Here is an 18,824-nt window from a genome sequence, read left to right as displayed (position 1 = left end):
ATTCAAACAATTGGATTTTATTAGAAACCGTAACTAATTGGTATTTAGTTTGTCAAAGTAAAGCACCGTGTATCATTACAAAATGACCTTTTTTCCAATTCTGTCCCTTTTTCTGTCATTTGGGTTTCCTAATGATGAAAACAATGGGCCATGTCTGTGCAATAGGCGTTGGCATCGTCACGTGTGGTCTTCTTTGGGAAAGTGCTTGACACCGTGACAATGCAAAAGCAAATGAGCAAACTGTGTGACCAGGAGGCAGGTAAAGAGAATAGAATTATGGGGTGCATCAATGGAGGGATCAGTAGCAAGAGGAAGGAGGTCCTGATTCCTATACAGATATGATAGGCTTGGCCATCTAAAGGGATGAGGGGATGTCCTGTTTGATAAAACATCGGCGACGGCTGGAGGAGAACTGATGCATATATATTATCAAACAGGGTATCCCCGGCATCCCTTCAGACGTGCATATGCCTGCCTGGCCCTGGATGATCTGTACAAGCCTCAGTGCGGGCTCTGCATGGGGCAGGGTGTCTGCATTATCTGTTGTTAGTCCTAAGTCCACTGTGTTGCAAAGTCCAGAGTCTAGTGCTTTCCTATGCCCCAGGTCTAGTGTGTTCCTATGGGTCTGTGCACACCTAGACGACACATCACCGCACGTCAATCGTGCACGATTCCGCCCAGTCAGTAGTCGCCTAGGTGTGCACCGATCGCGCTGTAGGTGTGCCATTATTTTAAAAATGCACCCCAGTTGCGCCGGGCGGATGTCGCTAAAACAGCCGCGCTTTGTTTACCTTTTTTCTGCGATCGCGGCCTGCATTGTGCAGCACCGTGCAATCCCAGGACTCGCGTTCCCGGATTGCGTAGGCCTGCACTGGGCCCGAGTCTAGTGCATTCTAAGTCCAGAATCCAGTTCGTTCTAAGTCCACAGTCTGTACTGGAGGGCAGACTCACAAAGAGAACCTGTCCCCTCCAATTGCTATCACACAGGAACTTGTTAACCCCTGTGTGATAGCAATAAAGTTAAGTGAAATAAAATAAAATAAATTAGAATTTAAAAAAAACTGATAAAAGTTAAAAAAACGAAAACATTATTAAAAATAATAATCCGCAGAGCCAGACCTGAGACCCCCACAGGCCACCTGAGACTCCCCCGGCCCACCTGAGACTCTACACAGCCCCCCAGGCACCCTGAGGCCCCGCACAGCCCACCTGAGGCCCTGCACAGCCCACCTGAGACTCCCACAGCCCTCCTGAGTAGGGTTGCAGCTAACGATTATTTTCAAAATAAATTAGTTAGCCGATTATTACGTTCGGTTAATTGGATTTAAAAAAAAGCTGCAGTGATGGACTACTAGTTTGTATTGAGATTGTAGTCCATCACGGGTGCAAGCTTGGAGCGGTGGAAGTAGAAAAAAAAGTGTGGTGTGCAATATAGTACATTATACATCGGCGCAGTGCAGAATACCACCAGTTTTAGAGGAATACAACAAATTGCAATTTTCCATCATCGATTTTAATCTACTAAATCGAATAGTTGTTGCAGCTCTACTCCTGAGACTCCGCACAGCCGTCCTGAGACTCCGCACAGCCGTCCTGAGACTCCGCACAGCCTTCCTGAGACTCCGCACAGCCATCCTGAGACCCTGCACAGCCCTCCTTAGACCCTGGAGACATCAGGCCACCACCCTGGAGCAACACAGAGTATGTAGCTTCATATTATTCTGCGTTGCTATATAATGTATTCTGAGATTTGTAGTCCTCTATTGTTGTTGGTATTCTGTATTGCTGTATAATATATTGCTATCTGTTGGGCCTCCATGGTGGATCAGTGGCTTTAGACCCGCTTCTGTTCTCCCTTCTTTTGGTGCGGCAGCACCCCACCTGAACCACTATGGAGTGTAGGCTTGAAATCACTCAAGTCTCTCCTCCATGACAGATTAGAAGGGGCAATGCCTTGAAAATTTAAACAAGCCCAGAAGTGGCTCCTAAATTAACAAAGCAGCACTGGAGAATGAGGTGATTTGAAGGTGGATAAGGAAGGGAAAACATAGGCAAGGGAACAGTTTGTCTAGAGCAGGGGTGCCCATTAGGTAGATCGGGATCTACCAGTAGCTCTCAAAGCTGATGCTGGTAGATCAGGAAGGGTGTGAATGGCGGCCCCTTTATTCCATTTTGGTATATTTATTTAGCTGTGCACACATGATTACCTATTAGCCTGAGTCTGCTGAGCAAAGCTCCCTGACACCTTTCTGGTGGATACTGGTGGCTGGAGTGCTATGTATTACATGAAAGAATATTAGTTTACACAGCCTGTTGCACTACACTGTTTGCAAAATACAGCAAGGTGAGCCAGGAGAGAGAGTGGTGAGAGACATACAGGGGAGAGAGAGCAAGGAGAGACAGCCAGCAGAGAGAGCAAGGAGAGACAGCCAGCAGAGAGAGCAAGAGACAGCCAGGAGAGAGGGAGAGAGAGCAAGGAGGGTTTTTTTCCGTTGGTAGATCTCATGTAGCTCATCATTTGAAAAGTAGCTCTTAACACAAAAAAATTGTGGGCACCCCTGGTCTAGAGCATTGAACTATGGATTGATTTGTGGGGGGCGCTAATGAAAGACTTTCCCACAGGCGCCTAATTTTTTACCCAAATAGAGCTTTCTTTTGGTGCTATTTGATCGCCGCTGGTTTTTATTTTTTTTATTTTTTTATATAAATGGAAAAAAAAATCATTGGTAATAAATATTTTTTAACTTTTTGTTATACAAAATATCAAATAAAATAAAATTTCTTCATAAAATTAGGCCAAAATTTATTCTGCTAAATGTTTTTGGTAAAGAAAAACAAAAACCCAATAAGTGTATACCAAGTGGTTTGTGTGAATTAGTACCAATTATAATACTTTTGAAAACATGGTTTTTATCCATATGGTGTCGAACAGCAAAATCGGTATTGCTCAGGGTAAAGGATTGGTTTAGGAATGATATGGCTGGTATATTTTTTTCAAACCTTGGTGTGTCTGCTAGATAAAATCTTATAATTTGAGGAAGCTGAACCCCCCACCAGCAAAAAAAAAATAATCTCCGGCCCTGTACTTGAGGGATCCCCAGCAGGAGGAAGGAGGTCCTGTTTCCTCTATATAGATCTTTATTATCACTAGAGGGATCCCCAGCAGGAGGAAGGAGGTCCTGATTCCTCTGTATAGATCTGTAGTTATCACTAGAGGGATCCCCAGCAGAGGGATGGAGGTTCTAGTTCCTCTATATAGATCTTTAGGTATCACTAGAGGGATCTCCAGCAGGAGGAAGGAGGTTCTGATTCCTCTATACAGATCTTTAGTTATCATTAGAGGGGTCCCCAGCAGGAGGAAGGAGGTCATGATTCCTCTGTATAGATCTGTAGTTATCACTAGAGGGATCCCCAGCAGAAGGATGGAGGTTCTAGTTCCTCTATAAAGATCTTTAGTGATTACTAGAGGGATCTCCAGCAGGAGGAAGGGGGTCCTGATTCCGCTTTATAGATTTTTAGTCATCACTAGAGGGATCTCCAGCAAAAGTACATCCTAATTCCTCTACATAGATCTTTAGTTACATAGTTACATAGTATTTGAGGTTGAATAAAGACATTAGTCCATCAAGTCCAACCTATTAGGATCTCATTCTAGGAGTACCCGTACCCCTGTATATTACGGTCCCTTAAGAAATCGTCCAAAAGTTTCTTGAACAATTCCACATTATTTGCTGAAATCACCGCCTGTGGCAGTGAGTTCCAGACCCTAACTGATCTTACTGTGAAGAACCCCCTTCGCCCCTCACATGACATGCACCTGGTTGCATACCCACTCATGGAAGACATTATTTTATTCCACCCTTACTATTTATTTATTTATTTTTATTTTTAGTGTATATTAGGGATTATATAAGATTAATTATTTAACTGTAGTTTTATTTTCTAGGGTTTAGTGGATCACGAGTGGCCTGTTAGACCTCATTTCAGATTCTGTGTCCAATTCTGAAGATCTCACTTACTAAAATATATTTATAAGATGGAATGAGTGCAGAGACAGCAACAGAAAAGTTGCAACACCTGAGGTAAACCTGCAGGAGCTTAAAGTGGCATTAAACCCAATGATTTAACTGTTTCTCAAAATAATCACATTGACGGGCATGCTCCTGGTGATATTCATCGTGACTCTGCCCAATCATGGCTCTACATTTGTACTGAGCCCTGATTGGCACAGTCTTGCACCTGACCTACGGTCAGGTGCAGGACTGTAGCCAATTACCGTTTTCGGACGGCGCAGTGCATTGTGGGATGTCGAACAGACCGCGGACATCCCATAATGTTCGGCGAACGCTAGAACATGCAGCCCATTCTTAATAACTGTGTGAGTTGTTTAGGTCAGCTCTCAATCAAACTTTCATGCCCTGAAATGGCTGGTGTCATAGCTTATCACATGTGCAGCACCATGGCAACTACAGATTCAAATACAGACTAAGAAGGTTCATTAAGATAGGTCAACCTTCAGAGAAAAAAAAGTTTAAAAAAGAGCAGACATGATGGACCACTTGATCTCTCTCTGCCATCACTCTTCTATGTTTCTTGCTGTTTTGGACTTTGAGTAATTCACCTGTTCCTGGCTGTCATGTCCACTTCGAGTGTGGCTTCATTCAGGAACAGTTATAATGCTCTGTGGTGCTAGACAACATTCATGTGTGATTCAGACCATCTATCATGGTTATTTTTGCTTTGCTTTCAGAGTTTGGTGTGGAGACAGGCTGGGAGGGTCTTTAGATTCCATTAATTTGTGCCAGGGTCCTGGTTTGTGCCCCCAACTGTAAAGTGAGACTAAATTCAGGAGTTCAATCTTAAAAGGCATTCAAGTACTGACAAAAATGTATCTTATTTGTGTATCACTCGGCTGTAGATCCTAAAATCATCTCTGAATTGGTGCTGACACTGTCCTTCCTTCTGGAGGGGGGCTACTTTTGTTCTCCATGTTCCTTGTGTGTGTTGTAAAGTAGTCACCGCTCCAAGCTCACTCCCGGGATGGGATACAATCTCCTGTTTAGTGTACTAATTTGTATTGAGATAGTAGTCCATCCCGGGAGCAAGCTTGGAGAGGTGGCTAGTTTACAACATTTCTGACCTGTGACCTCACCTTTGGACTACAATTATGTCTCATGCTCGGCCTCATTTTATCTGAGTTGTAAGTTGCTAACAGCAAGGCATTTCCTGGGGGCACACTGGGTGGAATCTCCTAATTCAATTTTCAGGCTGGTCACATGATACTCGCAAACACAGGAGCTCATGTGCCCTGGTCCCTAGACCGTGACACAAGGGGTCCGAAGGGGACCTTCTCCCAGTGGTGTGCAGTCCTCAATGAGGCACAAAGAGATGCTGACATCATATCAGGGATGTTCTTTGCATCAGTGAGGGCCTGCAGATGGCCCAGGAGAAGATCTGAAGAGGAACACATGCATCCTTACAGTGTGAGAGCGGGGCAACACACTGCACAATGCATTCATAGTATGTCCTCAGTCTTCAAGGTTGAGTGTTGCTGGGTGTCATTCAACTTTCACAATTTACTCCCTTTTTTGTTCAGTGAATTTTGTTTACATACGGTTACTCTCAGGTAGCTCTAGAATGGGGATGAGGTTCAGGTTTTACACTACCTAGGGTTTCAGGTGAATCCTGCAGGTCTGAGATGGCAGTCCTGGTGATATTATGTGCTTAGTAAAAATGTCCAGCTGACTAACATTACGCTGCTGTATCATCTGTGGTCTCCTAATTCGTAAGAACTTGAAGGAAATTAGAAGTAGAATAGAATAAAACTACTAGACAATTCCTGTAAGCAGTCAAAGTGGACCTATTAGCTTTTGATGAAAAGCTTGTGCCACTGCTAAAGCTAAATGGATCATATTGGGGTACTGCTGTAAGAAAATATAAATTGCGCTGTCACCGAGACTGTGTGTGAAAATGGCCCTGTTCTGTAACACCAAGTACATCTTTCGGGAATTCCCTGAGCATAATATTTAAAATAATGATGTATTTTAAATGTTCACCTAAAAACAGTATGAAAAGACCTTCTACAGTGGTACGGTATTTGTGTAATGTTGTTGCATCGCTGCATGTCTCGCATGGCAGTGCCCAGCGTCCCATTACTTTTCTGACAGTAGTTTGCCTATAAGCCTTAAAAATGGGCAAGTGTTACAATATGATCCCCTCCTCACCCCCACCCCCATAGAGTTTAATGGATTCACCTCTAAATTCTAAGATGGGGTGAGAGTGGTGGTCCAGATCTCCAGCATGCTGTCAGCACTGGGCAGCTTGATATATTCTTCATTTTTTGCAGCCAGACTGCATAGCAATAGTAAAAATAAATATATGGCTTGAATTGCACTTTACCCACTAGGCCCAGACAAAAGTACAACATTAACCCCAGCAATACTGTATATTTTCCTTTATACCTAAAAAGATCATTGCAGGGCAACATTCAAACACTATCACAGCATACCTCATCGTGCAATCTGTCAGATTAATGTGCGATCAGATGGATACTGCAAATCAATACTCCTAATATATATACATGTAGATGTACAGTATTCCCGTCTGATATATTAATAGAAGTATACCATAGGGATCAGAGAAACCTTGCCTATAAGCAGCCAAATAGTAAACGGTGCTCCTGGGTGGTATTGGGTTAATTATAGAAAGTCGCTGCTGGACACGTCCGGTGGGCTTTCTGTTCCTAGAGAATGGAGCTAATTCCTCCCAATTATCTGCAACAACACAGCTGATTTCAGCCTAAGGGATATGCATCATATAGTCAATTGTTGTCTGCAGTGTATCTATGTATGAAATATACACTGTGTGCACAATTATTAGGCAAGTTGTACTTTTGAGGATGAATTTCATTGTTGAACAGCGAAAGAGCTCTTGGTCAATCCAAAATGTTAATAAACCTCAAAGCTGAATATTTAAGAAAGTAAAAGTGAGGTTTTGGCTTTCTTAGGAGAATATCTATGTGTGCACAATTATTGGGCAACTATCAGTGTGCAGGATTATTGTGCAACTAAATGGAAAACGAATGTGTTCCCATCTGACTTGTTTATTTTCATTTTTAAAATTGAGAATAATAAACAAACAACTCAAAATTTACAAATAAACATTTCTGACATTTTCAAAAACAAAATCAGTGACCGATATAGCTAGATAGATATAGATAGATAGATAGATAGATAGATAGATAGATAGATAGATAGATAGATCATGTTTGAGGATCTACAGATAAGTGATACACAAATAAGATACACTTTTGTTACTGGTCTTACTAAGGTACCTGAATGCATGGATTTAGGGTCACTTAAACCCGAACAGAGAATTGACTCTTAAACACCATACTTACTTACACTATTAGATGCTGAAATGTTAGTTTTTCTGCACTTAAATTTACTAGCGCTTAGATATACTCACAGAAAAACAACACACATTTACTATATTTGTGTCCCCGGGATGGAAATATATTGATTATGATTTTGGTTTTGCCTTTCATATTATTTTTGTAGGAAAGAAACATTTTATTTTCAGATTGTGAAGAGGAGAATGTCATCGTTCGATTTGGAACTTTACCTTCTCATATAGTTGAGATGCTTTTTCATCTAAAAGTTAGTTACTAAACAATGCAAACATAAATATACATTGCAACAAGGATATGATTTTATTCTAATGGTTAATACTGTTACAATTACAAGTATTCCACAGAGTCAAAATGAGAAAACTTAAATCTGGGGAAGAATATATTTAATATAATCTCTGAATGTTATTCTCTGTTGTCAGATCTCTTAATGAGATGTTTTTTGGAGGTTACATTGGGACGCAGTAAAATGATATAACATTTTGGAACAAACATGCAAACAAGCATCGCCCAGGTAGAGGACAAGATAGCAAAAATCTCTGTGGCTACTGTGTACTTGGTGGTAATGGAAAGGTGGGCTGGTATGAAGGTCAGCCAAACACTAAGGAAGGCCAACATGCTGAAGCTGATATATTTGGCTTCATTGAAGCTATCCGGAAGCTGTCTAGCCAAGAAAGCGACTAGAAAACTGAATATAGCTAAAACACCAAGATAGCCCAAAGTACACCAAAAGGCAATCAATGATCCCTCGTTGCATTCAAGAACAAGAATTTCAGGTTTTACTTTATTGTTGTATTGGGGGTATGGTGGGAAGAATAAAAGCCAAAAGGTACAAATAAGAGACTGCACAAAAGTTCCTAAACTGATAACTTTGTAGGAAAAACTTGGATTAGCCAATTTTCTAAAGTTGCTGTTTGGTTTGGTGGCTCTAAATGCGATCATAACCATCAGGGTTTTGGCCAATACACACGACACACAAAGGGCAAAAACCATCCCAAAGGCTACCTGCCGTAGAAGACACTTTTGGCGTTGAGGATAACCAATGAAGGCCAAGGAGCACAAGAAGCAAAGGGAAAGGGAGATCAGAAGCAGACAACTGATGTTATAATTGTTGGCACGGACAACAGGAGTCGTTTTATAATGAATAAAAAGCCATAAAATGGCTAAAGGGACAAAGGATGATGTAACGCTGGTACACGCTAATGTGATTCCCAACGGCTCTTCAAACTTGAGATATTCAATGGGTTTTGGCAAGCATCTGTCTTGTTCCGGACTTGGCCATTCATTCCATGGGCATTTAAAGCATTCAGCAGAGTCTAAAAAATAAATAATAATAAAAGTTCACTGCCCTGAAATGACAGCTTTCTATAAAGCTTTATAAACTATTTGATCAAAAAGTTGTGAACACCTGACCATCAACCCTAGATGAACTAGTTGTACATCCAATTAAAAAAAAAAAGTGTGAGTTAATTTGGGGTTGTTCCCTTCCTTTGTGAATATGAAGCTTCCACTCTTCTGGGAAGGCTTTCCATAAGATTTTGGAGTGTGCCTCTGAATATTTCTGTCCATTCAGCCAAAAGAGCATTTGTAAGGTATGGTACTTATGTTGAACGAGAAGACCTGGCCAGCAATTAGCATTCCAATTCATCCAAAACTGTTCAGAAGAGTTGATGTCAGATCTCTGTGCAGGACACTTGCATTCCTATACACCAAACTTACCAAACCATGCCTTTATGGAGCTGGCTTTGTACACAGGGGACAGTCATGCTGGAAGAGAAAAGGGTCTTCGCCAAGTGTGACGTTGGGGAATGTAGCCCGAATGGCGAGCACTCAAAGACCAGTCTTGAAGCCGTTTTAAACATAAGCAGAACAGTCTTTTATTGCTTTCAGAGCAGAAATATAACTTCATCAACCATAATACATGATCCGCTTGTGTTCCAGCAAACAGAACACATAGTCTCACCGACTCCAGGTTGTCACACATACTACATGTGTAAACGGCTCTCTCAGCCTCCTCAGCTATCTTCCTGTGCCTCTAGCACACACAGCCACCTGGCTCCTGAACATCCCTGTTCCTCTTCCCAGCTGGAGCCCAGGACATTAGCCGCACCCTTCCCATAAGGGCTGTGCACAGGTGTGCAATTAGGTGCTGGTCACTACTAAACCACGGACCCAGGAATGGAGATTTCATCCCTCCCAATTCTCTTAGAAATCTCCCAGTTCCAGGATCCCATGCCAAATCCAGAAAACCCAGAGAGAACGGCAAAGACAGTTCTTTCCCAGCAACAGAATTTGTTTCCTGGAACTGCTCAGCTCCTCTGCCTAAGAGTCCTGGGTGCCTACCACCCCCCAGTTCCACCGTGGGATTGCCACATAGTACCACAAAAGGTTGAAGGAGCTAAATTGGCTAAAATGCCTCTGTATACTGTAACATGAACAGTACCCTTCACTGGAAGCACCTGAACTCAATCACTTGGAGCAGTGTCCATATACAGTACGTTTGGCCACATAGTGTCAGGGTGATGCACAAACTTTTGCCCATATTTTGTCTCTTTTAACGACTTACTTGTCTTATTGGAAAACTCTCCATTTGAACAGGGGGTACAATGGAAGCAACAACTTGGTTCTCCTTTAATTACAGCCATTCTGAAACCAGATGGACAATTCTCACTGCAAACCGAAACAGGCACCTGGGAAAGGAATTAATATTAAAAAAACACAATAAATGCCAAGGATCCAATCTCTTGTTTCCATGTATTCATTTTGGGTATATGACGGGGCTTTGAATCACTCAGCAATTTCTAATATATACCGCCTGAATGTCCTTTTGTGAAACATCGGATACAGCCATAGGCAGGGCCGGATTAAGAGCATCATGGGCCTGGTGCTCTCGGTCGGAAGGGAAGCAGCAGGGGAGGCTCTCTTATTAGGCAGCTGCACACTCCTTGCTGGGGCCAGCGTACAGCCACCTAATATGTCTGATTAGAGAGCCACCAGCACCTAACCTTGATAGAAAAATAAGACACAGCCGTATAGCCAGGGAAAATTATTATTATTACATAGTATTTATATAATGCCAACAGTTTGCGCAGCGCTTTACAATATAAGGAAGAAATTACAATACAATTCAAGACAAGATGATAAGGAGTGCCCTGCCCATGAGGGCTTACAATCTAAAAGAGGAGGGGGAAATAATACATGGGGAGGGAGCTGTGTGGGGATGAATTATTTGAGAACGTGATGGTTCAGTGGTTAGGTCAAAAATAAATCAAACAGAAAGAAAAAACTACTGTTGCGGCAGGAATTGAAAATGTTGGCCATGATGAATGATGCCGGTTGGCACTGCATAGTGTTTTCACATTCACTTCCCGCTTTGTCAGGAGCCCATATAAGTATCTCATCCCTGACACTGCTAGGAGGAATTAAATTTTTGATGTGTGAATTAAAGAAAAAATTCATTTTGATAATCTCTACACATGAAATACACGCAATCTTACCACTGGACTTCCTGAAGACCATTGCAAAGCACTTGTGTTGATTGCCAGTGTGTGATTGCCAACAGATGAACTTCGATAACTTCCCACTTTGATCTGTCTCATAACTCCATCTTGGCCTTGTTGCCAGTTTACAATGTCGTACACAGGAGGAGGGTCCCCATTGTAATCAAAGAACAGTTCAGCTCCATCGCTCAGGTTCACCCGAACATTCTTCATATAGTGCAGCATCTGAAAAATGCAAAAGCGGAATTTAGAGCTAGTCTGGAAATTCTCTTCTCATTCAGGGCCCACCATCAACATGAGAATGCCCTCACACGTTCATTGTGGGTACTCTTAGTATGAAGAACTACAATAGGGTGGTGTGACAAAATAAGCCATATATAATATGTCCAGAAGATGGTGGACACCTGACTATCGCACCTTTTTAAAAATGCTAAATATCCCATTCCAACACCATAGCCATAAATATGGAGCTATAACAGCCCCCAATCTCTTGCGCAAGATTTTGGGTGTGTGTTTGTGGGAACTGCCTAGTCTGTTTTTTTTCTTTTTTGGATAAGGAAATTTATATTTTTGAGGAGTCCAATAAGAGTTATAGTTAGGGATCAGATGGTTAGGGAGACACTTTTTCAACTTTGATTTTGGTACTTAAACCTCCACAGCAGAACTACCAGATTTGGTGTCTATGAAGCTTCTTATCATCCATGTCCTTGTAGTAGTTAGTTCCACCCATCTGTAAGCCTATTACTTGGTTTCCTCAGGTGAATTAAATGCTGGTACTACAGCACAGGATTGTACTTCCTGTGTACTCATTTCTCTCCAGGGGCCTGGGTGGTTATGTTGTCAGCAGCCACCATTTTGGTGAATTTTAGCACCAGAGATAAACATGGAAAAACCTTGCTTGATATGGAAAAAGGTAAATAGCATTTTTACTGATGATTTAGGGATTTAGGGGTCGTTCACACCAAAATCGGACCACAAACGTCAACAGAGGTCCATTGAATTGCAATTTCAACCTCCAGTGACTTCCATTCTGCTCCGTTCTGATGCGTTTTTGATTTTTTAATACGAGTATAGCCCAAAACCTATATTTTAACACTAAAAGTAGGGGGTCGTCTTATACGCTGAGTCGTCTTATACGGCGGCAAATACGGTATATTTTGATAGTTTGGGGAACATAGCACAATGGTAAGCACTAAGTGACCACTCCTGAAGCCGACTTTAACATGAAAGGACAGCCTTTATTCATCAAAAAGGTCAACAGTCCATTAACTTTATTATCAGTTGTAACTAGTGGGGGGGGGGGGGGGGCAGACTCCCTTTTAAATTGTTCGAAATAGCTTATAGTCCGAAGAAAGGTCTACTACAAAGAAACATCTCAAAGATAAGAAATATTGTTTTTTAGGTTTATTAGGTGTGAATGGAAACACATAACAAACATATAGTGGGGTATTACTGTGACTGCAAAGTCGAAACATATTTTATAAAATTTTGGGGCAGCCGGATATGTTTTTATTTGATACTTTGTAGGAATTAACTTCAAGTTCTTAATCAAACATTATTATTATACAGGATTTAGTTCAAGTCTTACCTGCCAGGGTCTGAAGTTCCAGAGTTCCGAGCAGCTTCTATTGATAAAAGGCCCATTTCCTTTTTTGCACATAGAAAGGTCATGTAAAGTCTGAGCTATGACCTTCACAGCACAGTAGAGATAATACAAGATTCTTAGATCGGTTCCATTAAAATCAACCCTCAAGTTTTTAATTTTCTCTTCTAGTGTACAGGCCCTTGAGGAAACTTCTGTTTGCAATGTGAAGTTTTGGAATTCTCTGAATTCGCAACCAATGTTGTCCTCCAAGAACATATTGTCCAATGGGTCTACTAATTCATTAGATAACTTAATTCTGTTGAACAATTCCTGAAACCCTTCAAAATAGTCACTGTGAAAGGCAAAGCCTACTGTACCTGGGAGAAGGTTCCAGTATTTTTCATTTAGTAAGATAGATGATGTAGCCCATGCTTCGCTGGCGACCCAAGTCTTTCCTGTAACATTTTGCTTGATTAGGTCATTAAATAAGAAAATCAACTCAGCATCAGATGCGAATATGACCACAGCTTTGGCCGTTGATTTCTTAATCGTCTGAATGATGTGAGGGATGTTACGATCTGGATGGCTGCTCTGAATGTAGACAATGAACTCCACGCACACTCCAAGCTTGAGGATATTTTGTTGAAGGATTCTAATGCCATGAAGTCCATAGTCATTGTCAAAAGCGACCAAACCCACCCATGTCCACCCAAAATGCACCACAAGATGGGCAAGTCCTTGTGACTGAAATACATCACTGGGCACCGTCCGGAAGAAGGATGGAAATTGTGTTCTATCGCTTAGAAGATAACTGGTTGAAAAGTGACTGATCTGTTGTGCAAAGAGAGCCAAAATTTAGTAAAAGGTAGAAAAATTATATATATTTATTATTTCTATATGTATAATTATTTGTGTAAATTCCATTTAAACTCTTACAGGGTTATTCACAGAAGGGTGAAGAGTTTAAAGAAGTCAGGAGAAGTGAACAATCTAGGACAACATAGCTGATTTGGAAACATCCTCCAATTCAGCTCACTTTCCAAATCAGCTATGTTGTCCTAGACAGTTCTCTTCTCCAAACTCTTCACCCTTTTGTGAATAACCTTGTCAGTTTATATCAGCTAAATACATTCAAATCAAAAGGTGTTAAATACGTTGTATCCTAAAGTTAATTTTCTTTCTAAAGCAGCTACAACCTGAGTAGAAAAGTCTGTCCCCTGCCAGCAGCCGGGGAGACAGACCATTTTGTAGATGTCAGAGCATTAAATCCCAACTACAAACAAAGGTTTTTATTTCATTTTGGATAGAGTGGGAAATGGTTTGAGCCTCTGTGTCCTTATTGGGGAGGTTTATCCTGTCAGGACAGACGTTAATGGTAAATGTATTTAATGGGGACACCTAGAAGGGCAGATATACATTTTTGGTAGTTATGACATTTTATTTTTAAGGATTTTCTGTCCCAGTGACAGGCATTCCTCCATTTTTTGTACAGGTGTCATAGTGACAGAAATAAAGAGAAAAGCTCTCAATGGGGTCAAAACAGAAAAAAAAAAACTGACTCTCCCCCACGCTATCCAAAAGAATTAGTTTGAGTTAAAGTATAACTATGGAACTATGGTAAAAATTAAAAGTTACACACACAATGTAGTCTGTCATTGGTATTAACACAGCAGTTTTTCTACTTTTTGCTATAGATTCTTTCTGGGTCCATCTGGTAAAACAAAGGGATTCTCCAGAATTCTGAAATCTTCAGTCCTTTCAGGGTAAATAGTAATCATTTGGAATAAATCCAACCTCACCTATTCCCCCTCTTCTGGAGAATCAAGAAGACAGGACCATTTGCCAGGTAAAGTAAAACATCATCACCAGTTTTAGAAAGCAAGAACAGGATTCAGAACTATTTTGTCATGGTAAATTTAACAATACAGAGGTCTGAAAGAAAAAACCTGAAGTTCTTAAACATGTCTAGACAAGTAGAGTCCGCGTAGTAATGCACAAATGCGTTTATCGCTTCTTCCACTGCTTTCAGCTCTAGGTGATGGCGTATGAAATGACCCCAACTTCCCTTAGTGTATTGGTCAGAACAATGCGCTCCTCATCCATTTTGGCTCGTTTCATTGGTAAATGTAATCACCCCCATAATGTTGAGGAGCAAACCTTGACTCAGATTGTAAGGCCTTGTCCTCCATGTTAAGGATTGTTTGATGAATATGGGCAGATATGCCTTATGGAGAAGTAGGGCTGCCATGGCCAGAAGGTTCTTTGAGAAGGTTTGTGGGGCTGAACTGAGACCAAATGGGAGGCATACGGACTGGTAGTGAGCATTCTGAATGGAAAGCCTGGGATACCGGTGAAATGCTGGATGGATCACAATGTGATCCGAAGGTATGCTTCAGCCAGGTCTGTTGATAGCATCCAATCTGAAGGTCGCAAAACTGACATGACGGTTCACAAACACTCCACAGGAAACTTTGCTGGCTAGATGAAGGAGTTTAAATACTTCATATGAAATACAGGTATGAACTTTCCCAAAGATTTCTTCCCCAGAAAAAGGCAGGAGTACATCCCATGGCTGTGCTGATCTGCAGGAACAGGAACTGGGATAGAAAGGCAAAGCAAAGGGGGGGTGGCTGAGCCTACACTGAAGCAGCAATAAAACAGGTAAATGGGGGGCATTAGCAGAATGGGAAAAAAAGAGAAAGCATGCCTGACATTGGAACAATAAACTACTCTAAGGTGCATTAAAGCATGACCTGGTAAGTCTTGTGTCCTATTAGTCAAATTATAACAGGAGTGTCCTTGAGCAAGGACAAAAAAGAACACAGCTGGGACTGGCCTCTCAGATCTATTATTTTTTAGGAGGTTGTCCAAGGAGTCGTGGGGGCAGAGATGACCCCTAGTTGGCTGATATAAGTACCATGACATTTATACATACCTGGGAACTTTTGGAAGTCAGTGGGCCTAAGATGGAATCAATAGCAGCATGTAACTGAGATATACTGTACATATAGCAGTTATACCATGACAGGAAAATAATGCCCTGACACGGGTGGCGGCAGTGACAGCAATGCTACAGCTGTGTGGGTGAATGGAGAAAGTAAAGAAAAACAAATGCCAGGGGTGTGGTGATGGGGGAGAGTGATGGTGGTGCAAACAAAGGAGGAGATTATCTAAAAGTGACAAAGGCGGAGGGTATATAAATGATGCCATGATGCAACACATGTGACCGGCAGCTATGGCAACAACCACTTGAGGACATAATGTTTAAGGATTTAATACCATTTGTTGAATATTTCTAACTTGAGATTTATTTTGGTTTTTCTTCTACTTAGTTCCTCTTTATGTAGAAAAGAATGTAAGCCCAACTTCAGCTAACACCTTGAAAGCAATTGCAGGGATAATTGTGTTTTTTTTTTAAAAGTGTAATCCTTCGACCTCCAAGGACGTGTCTTACATGACATAACAATCATAGGGATAAAAAAGCCAAGAGTTTTAAAGCAACCAAGTTTCAAAACAGAATCTGAACAACTCTACACAGTGGTCATGCTTCCTGTTCACTCTGTATCCTCAAGAGAGCCTGGCACAGAAATATTTTAAACACCTCCATACTGTGCACCACACTACCCAGATTCACACCCAGCGGTGTATTTACACTTTCTGCTGCCCCAGGCAGGACACCCACGGAGGGTGCCGCCCTAGGCAAACGCCTAGTTTGCCTCGCGGTAAATACGCCCCTGTTCACACCCATCAGTTCCTAGCCAGCTGTGGCCGTGATATTTGCAGATTGGGCATAGTGTGTCCACAGTTTGCTTGGCCTCAGCGCAGGAAGGGCATCAGGGGTCCTGAACCAGTCATGCCGTACAGTATGTGCTATCACTTAGGTGGCATGTCAGCCCCTAATAATAATAAATTTAGGATAAAAACATGCAAACTTAGGGGGTTATTCACAAAGCTTCAAAAGGCAGCCAAGTGAATAACCCAGCTGAAGTGAAGTGAACCGAACGCTATTCGGCTATTCACTTCTGGCTTGCATGGCTTAAATTGACTGAAATCAGCCATACTTTGGCAGAACTTCGGTCAACCGAACATGCTCTGCATGTTCAGCTGAGCCGAAGTGCAGAAGGGCATTGACTCAACTGACCCAACATCTGGATCAGCTGGGCCTAAACTCTGGCAGCTCACTCGCCCGGCGAGTGGCATTCAGCTCGGCTATTCAGCTCAGTACCACGGAGGTATAGAAAATAAGTGAAAAGAGTTTTTTTTTAAAAAGGTTGAAATTTTTTTTTTTTTAAATGTAAACAAATAGTAAAAGTACAAAATAAATAAAGATTTTTTTTTTAATTGGGCGGCAATAGCAGTGACAGTTAACTCTGACCAATGGTTTTCTATTGGCCACCACCTACTAGAGTCTTCTAGCAGGTCCCAGCCAACGAACAAAAAGTGGATGTAGCCGGCCGCGATGAAACGGCCGGCTCCACCCAGTTGTTATTGTTTAATGAAAGATCAGAGTCTCTAGGTAATTTGGGGACGCTGATCTGTCATCACAACTGGGCGGAGCCAAGCGTGAGATCACGGCTGGCTACGCCCAGCTGTCATTCGTGGGGCTTACGGCTGGCCTTAGGCAGGTCGTTCCCGCCGCTTCGGCTGTCATATCGGCTCAGTCGAGCCGAAGCATATGCCTCCGGCTCTAATGCACCCCAAAGGTGTTCTGTTGGGTTGAGGTCAGGACTCTGTGCAGGCCAGTCAACTTCCTCCACCCCAAACTCCCCCATCCATGTCTTTATGGAGCTTGCTTTGTGCACTGGTGTGCAGTCATGTTGGAACAGGAAGTTGCCATCCCCAAACTCCTCCCTCAAAGTTGGGAACATGATATTGTCCAAAATGTCTTGGTATGCTGATGCCTTAAGAGTTCCCTTCACTGGAACTAAGGGGCCAAGCCCAACCACTGAAAAACACCCCCCCCATAATCCCCCCTCCACCAAACTTTACACTTGGCACAATGCAGTCAGGCAAGTACCGTTTTCCTGGCAACCGCCAAACCCAGACACGTCCATCGGATTGCCAGACAGAGAAGCCTGATTGGTCACTCCAGAGAACATGTCTCCACTTCTCTAGAGTCCAGTGGCGGCGTGCTTTACGCCACGGCATCCCACGCTTTGCATTGCACTTGGTGATGTAAGGCTTGGATGCAGCTGCTCGGCCATGGAAACCCATTTCAACTGTTTTTGTGCCAATCTGAAGGCCACATGAAGTTTGGAGGTCTGTAGCTGTTGACTCTGCAGACAGTTGGCGACTTCTGCCCACTGTGCGCTTCAGCATGCGCTGACCCCGCTCTGTCATGTTACGTGGCCTACCACTTCATGGCTGAGTTGCTGTTGTTCCCAGTTGCTTCCACTTTGTTATAATACCAGTAACAGGTGACCGCAGAATATTTAGTAGTAAGGAAATGTCACGGATGGACTTATTGCACAGGTGACAACCTATCACGGTACCACACTTGTAGTCACTGAGCTCCTGAGAGCGACCCATTCTCTCACAAATGTTTGTAGAAATGTCTGCATGCCTAGGTGCTTGATTTTATACACCGGGGGCCGTGGAGGTGATTGGAACACCTGAATCCAATGATTTAGAGGGGTAAAAAAATGGACCAACTGCAAAATGGTTTAGCAATATGAATACAGATGTTAATGTTATCATTAGTGACAGAATCATATATCATCGTACAGTATATATCATAATTAGTCGATAATCCATATAGAATAATCCGTGGGGCCGTGTCCTGAGGCCGTAGACGCTCCCATTAAAGTCTAAGGGAGTTGTAATATGAAGGCTCGGCCAGGATGTAAACAAACAGCTGAGTGCCAGATGATGGATAACTAAGTATGCATCTGTGTGGGGTGAGGGTGGCTCAGGTAGGTCAGGGGAAGAGGGCAAAAGAATAAGTGTGTATAAATCTTTATATCATTATTTAATGTGCTTGCAAAAATGTATCTTTAATTTTTGTGAATAAAGTCATGCAACATACTTGTGGATATCTGCTCAGGCCTAAGATGTGAGCCATGAGGATGGAGTAGGTAGAGGTTGAGTGTCCAATGATGGCAGCCAGCCGCTCCTTCTGTTGGCACTGGAAGTTGGGTATGGCTTTGTTCTGCCCAGACAACATGCATAAGGTGCCCTGCAGCTCCTTCTGAAGGGCCCGGCAGGGATCATAAAATCGAAAACCCAAGGTGATGTTGGGGAGGATTCTCGGATCGCCGTTTATCTCCTTCACTGCGTACCTAAAGGTCTGTACCTTTAAATATCTATCCAGGAGAAAACTAAGAAGAAACAT

The 18,824-nt window shown here is 42.3% G+C and overlaps 1 protein-coding gene across 1 annotated transcript; it reads right to left on the bottom strand.

Annotated features, from left to right (window-relative positions):
* Positions 1-7,813: 7,813 nt before the first annotated feature.
* LOC108790653 (extracellular calcium-sensing receptor-like) lies at positions 7,814-18,824 on the bottom strand. The gene is made up of 5 exons (XM_018560965.1): positions 18,519-18,824; positions 12,497-13,324; positions 10,906-11,133; positions 9,975-10,098; positions 7,814-8,724 (listed from the first exon to the last, which is right to left on the bottom strand). Exons 1-5 carry the CDS (start codon positions 18,822-18,824, stop codon positions 7,814-7,816), a joined length of 2,397 nt encoding a protein of 798 aa, XP_018416467.1.

The sequence above is a fragment of the Nanorana parkeri genome, unplaced genomic scaffold (genome assembly GCF_000935625.1).
Source record: "Nanorana parkeri isolate BGI_ZX_2015 unplaced genomic scaffold, ASM93562v1 scaffold491, whole genome shotgun sequence".
NCBI classification, from domain to species: Eukaryota; Metazoa; Chordata; class Amphibia; order Anura; family Dicroglossidae; genus Nanorana; species Nanorana parkeri.
This window is presented reverse-complemented; position numbering and strand designations above follow the sequence as displayed.